This window comes from Carassius carassius, chromosome 26 (assembly GCF_963082965.1).
Source record: "Carassius carassius chromosome 26, fCarCar2.1, whole genome shotgun sequence".
Lineage (NCBI taxonomy): Eukaryota > Metazoa > Chordata > Actinopteri > Cypriniformes > Cyprinidae > Carassius > Carassius carassius.
In genome coordinates this window covers 576,456-580,702 of record NC_081780.1, presented here as the reverse complement: position 1 = coordinate 580,702, position 4,247 = coordinate 576,456, and the positions used below count along the sequence as shown (strand labels likewise).

At 34.5% G+C, this 4,247-nt stretch overlaps 1 protein-coding gene across 1 annotated transcript in view; it reads right to left on the bottom strand.

The window, feature by feature from the left end:
- LOC132105438 (leucine-rich repeats and immunoglobulin-like domains protein 3) overlaps positions 1-3,693 on the bottom strand; it is a 23,711-nt gene extending 20,018 nt beyond the window's left edge. Inside the window, exons 1-3 of the mRNA XM_059510532.1 lie at positions 3,270-3,693; positions 566-637; positions 406-480 (exon numbers count right to left, since the gene is read on the bottom strand). Of these exons, the coding sequence (XP_059366515.1) occupies positions 406-480; positions 566-637; positions 3,270-3,460 (338 nt within the window). The 5' untranslated portion in view covers positions 3,461-3,693. The remainder of the gene's footprint in view (positions 1-405; positions 481-565; positions 638-3,269) is intronic.
- Between the last annotated feature and the right edge of the window lie 554 nt (positions 3,694-4,247).

Here is a 4,247-nt window from a genome sequence, read left to right as displayed (position 1 = left end):
GGCAAGTCTGGGGCAGATAATAATGGACAAAAGAAAACTGGGGGTAACAAATAAGGATCGGAGCCTAAAATAGAAATTTTCTCCAGGTATCTCTGTCTCTCTCTCTCATTCAAATAGGCAGTTTGGGCGGCCATACCGGGTGAGTCGGTCGCAAATATGGCGGCGTTCTATTTGTAGTGACGTAGGTGGCATCTATAAATAGTTTTTTACATTTGATTTGACCTCAAATCCAACTTCATTAATCCTTCAAAAGTGCAGTCATTGGTCAGTCAAAGACAAAGTCCCACCCCCAAACTCACGCCATTGGTTGAGTTCACTCAAACAGACAGATCGATGTTGTTCTAAAGCATCACAGTTTCACTCGTTAATGCGAGTAAATCAAGATAACGACGCTTTCATACTCACAGAATCAGACTGCTGAGATTCCCAACGTTTGGACCCAAATCTGGGATCGACTCGAACTCGTTGTTACTCAGTTTTCTGTGAACGTAAAACCACTCGGTCACACATTCATCTGAGACATCTGAGAGGAAAATAAAACAAAACCCAAAAAAAGCAGACTCACATTTCGCTGAGCTGCGGCAGACCGTCGAGCAGCGCTTCAGGAAACGTGCGTAACTTGTTATGGCTCAGATCGCTGGAAAAGAAAAACACAGCCATCAGCGCAGTTTCTGAAGACAATCTGTCACACGACAGGAGAAAATAAACTAGACACACACAAAACATGCGATACAAACTCTTGCTACGACACTCTTACCATACGACATGATCATTTCAACACATTATTTAGAGACCCATAAAAAAAACACTAATTTTACAACAATAAAAAAAAAACTTGCCATCTATCTAGCTTTCCAACCATCATATTTGTGCTTTTTAGCATCAATTTAAGTGTAAAACTGTTCTTTTATTACACTGAAGCTAAACACAGTTTAATTATTACACTGGAGATGTGAACATGAAGCTGAATGAAACAGGATTTCTGTGTAAAATCTGATTAATGACCTACTTTTCTGACTGATTTACACAGAAATAAATCCATTTGGTGATTCATGAATCAGACTCATCATGATTTCACGCACAGACAACAAGAGACAGTTTCCTAAAAAAAATAATACTTTACATACACGTCTAAAAATAAATTAAATTAAATTAAAATTAAAAATTTAATTTATGTAAATTTAAATAAATACATAATTTCCCAAAAAAATATAAAATATATAAATTCAAAAAATGAATAATGAAAATGTATGATTTACAACAAAAAAACATGTCTAAAAAAGAATAACTATCTATTTATTTTAATAAATGAATATAAAAAACTGCCAAAAATAAATAAATAAAATATAAAAAAAACACACATGGTACATTTCCAGACAGTTTCCAAATAAATAAATAAAACACTTCACATAAACATGTCTAAAAATAAATAGAAATAAATAAAGCAACTTCTACATCTGAAAAATAAAGTAAATAGTTACCAATAAAAAAACAAGTCCAAAATATAAATATATTTTTTAAAGTGTCCAAACATTAAAATAACTACTTTAAAAATGCAAATAAATAATTTGTAAAATAATAATAAAAAGAAATCCAAGAATATAAATAAATATATTTTCCCCAAAAAGTACCAAATATAAAAAACATAAATTGGAAAAAATTAATTAAAAACAATCAAAATTAATGATTTACAACAAAAAAAACTTCAAAAAAATAACCACCTATTTATTTTTTATAAATGAATATAAAAACTGACAAAAAAAATTTAATAAAATATTTTAAAAAACACATGGTACCTTTTGGTAATGCTGGCGTTAAATCTATTTTTCAACATGTTTTTCCACTTATATTTTTAATGTCTGATCAATTTTCCGGCGTGTATTTCACTGAGTGAAAGGGGTGCATGGGTTCAGTTTAACTATGAAACTGAAGTGGTGTAAAACAGCTGCTGTCGTCCCAAACTCTCCACACCAATGAACAAAACCCTCGACTCGTTCCAGATGTAAATCATGAAACGCTTTTTCCTTCTATTTTTCCATTCTGGCAGCGAGAGCCCTTCACAGCCAAAAACTTCAGGCCTCTCTCTCGCTCTACACACACATCGGCTCCTAATGGCTTCCATCTCTGGTTGGGTTTAGCTGCTAATTCAGCAGAAATAATGGGCCTTGGGAAAACAAAAGCTGCTCATAAATTAGCATCACCTCCTGAACCCCTGGAAGCCCCGAAGACTCTCGTTCTGCTTCAAACCAACATCTAGAAGATGATCACTTCACAACACTCTTTGTAAAACACAGTGCAACCGAACTGAACAAGAACAAATGCAATTGTAACTTGCTGGAAGATAGAAGTATGAAAGCAAAGTGTTTAATTACAATGCCTTTGTTCTTCTTGAACATAATAACATATGCAAATGAAGTCCAAATAAAGACCTGTGAGCCCCTACTGACAGAACAACAAAACACAATTCATGTGCTAAAAGCTTCCTGCTGGATTCAGTTCTTACAGTTAAAAATGTGCTTGCAATGACAAGAAATTGGTTATTTTTAAAGCAAAAAATTGCTAGTAAATGTCGCAAAGAAATAGCTAATACCATTAATTAACACGAAATTTCTAAGTAGAAAAACACCAATAAATCAAAAAATGTTTTAGTGTTTTCACATAACATTTATTTATTTATTTGGGAAAATTCTAACTTTATTTATGGTATTTGTGTATTATTTTTAACTATTTACACACAGATCTTACGAATATACTTGGAATTTAAAAGATGACACATTTATTAAACGAAGGAAAACTCCAATAACATTCATTTAAAACTTTAAAGAGTTAAATAGACTTTTTTTTAAGTCAATTAATCAAATTATTCACATGTTAATCAAATACGAATTTGTCTAATTTTCAATACAGAAAATATTCAAACATGACATATATTTGGAATTTAAATGATTGTGGTTTTGTTTAGATTTAGGGCCTTTAAACTGAACACACACACAAACACAAATCAAGCCAAATCAATCACAATAACACAGCAGTGTGTATTTTACAACTGTATACACGGAGAAAGTGTACGTTATATTTATACGCTCGGTTTAGTTTGTTTTCGTTGTTTTTCTGTACAAACGCTTTAATCATTTATAAAATACCTACTTTTGTGATTTTGTGTTTTTTTTCCTCGTGTTTAGCTACATCTAAATCTATGAAAGCGAGTGTTTTGATCGTGTTCCAGTGAAAAGACACACAAAGGATCTGAGGTAAAAACACACACTTACAGGCGCGTGATCCGCGCGGGGAGCCTCTCCGCGATCCTGCCGTGTTTTAATCCACTACAGTCCGCTAGAGATCCCTCACACGAGCACACAGACGGACACGGCTCCGGTTCCGAGCCTCCGTTAATCGCTGTAAATCCCGTAACGTGAAACACGAGCAGCACGAAGCTCACGGCGCGAGCGGGCTGCAGCATTTTCACCCAGGGGCACAAAAAAACTAATAAAAAGTTGACGAAATCGATCCGTAAAAGTTTTAATTCCGCACGAATATGAAAGATGGGGAAGTTCTTGGCCACTCCGCGTCAACTTAATCTCCTTTTCTCGTTGAATATCATGAGTAAAAGTGCAGATATCAGCGCCTCAGCACTCGCTCCATCTCTGAGAAACTTTTTTTCCACCGCGCTGGAATCCGAGCAGCATTCCGCGGCGCGCGCTCCTGTGGGCGGAGACAGCCGAAGATTGCCGAAGGCAGCAGCGCGAGGGATTCTGGGTACTGTAGTGCAGAGAGATACCCACACGTTCGGTCTTTGCATTTGACTACTTCTATAACCTATTATTTCCTGTATTTGGCCCAAGTGTTTCCAACTTTTCATTACCTGATGGGACACACTTGTTTACATAGCTTTATTTTTATTTGAAATACTTTGCATTTTAAAACCAACTTCTAAATATCAATGTCTGACACAGTTTAATTTGTGGTGCTTCTAATTAAGTGAGTTGCACGATGTTAATTGTGATAATAAAATCACCACTACTCATCTTTGCAACGATAAAACATGCAACACTTTATTTTGCAACCAAATTATATGCCATGATATCTAATTATTGTATTCATATTAACTTAATATTAAATTAGGTGTATTTTGAAGGTCTTAAAGCATTTGCAAAGTGTTGTTCCCTTACTAAAAACGTTGTATTTTTTTTTCTGTCTCTTGCATTGCATTGTGCATTATTAAGGGGTTAATAACTGTTGAGTTCACA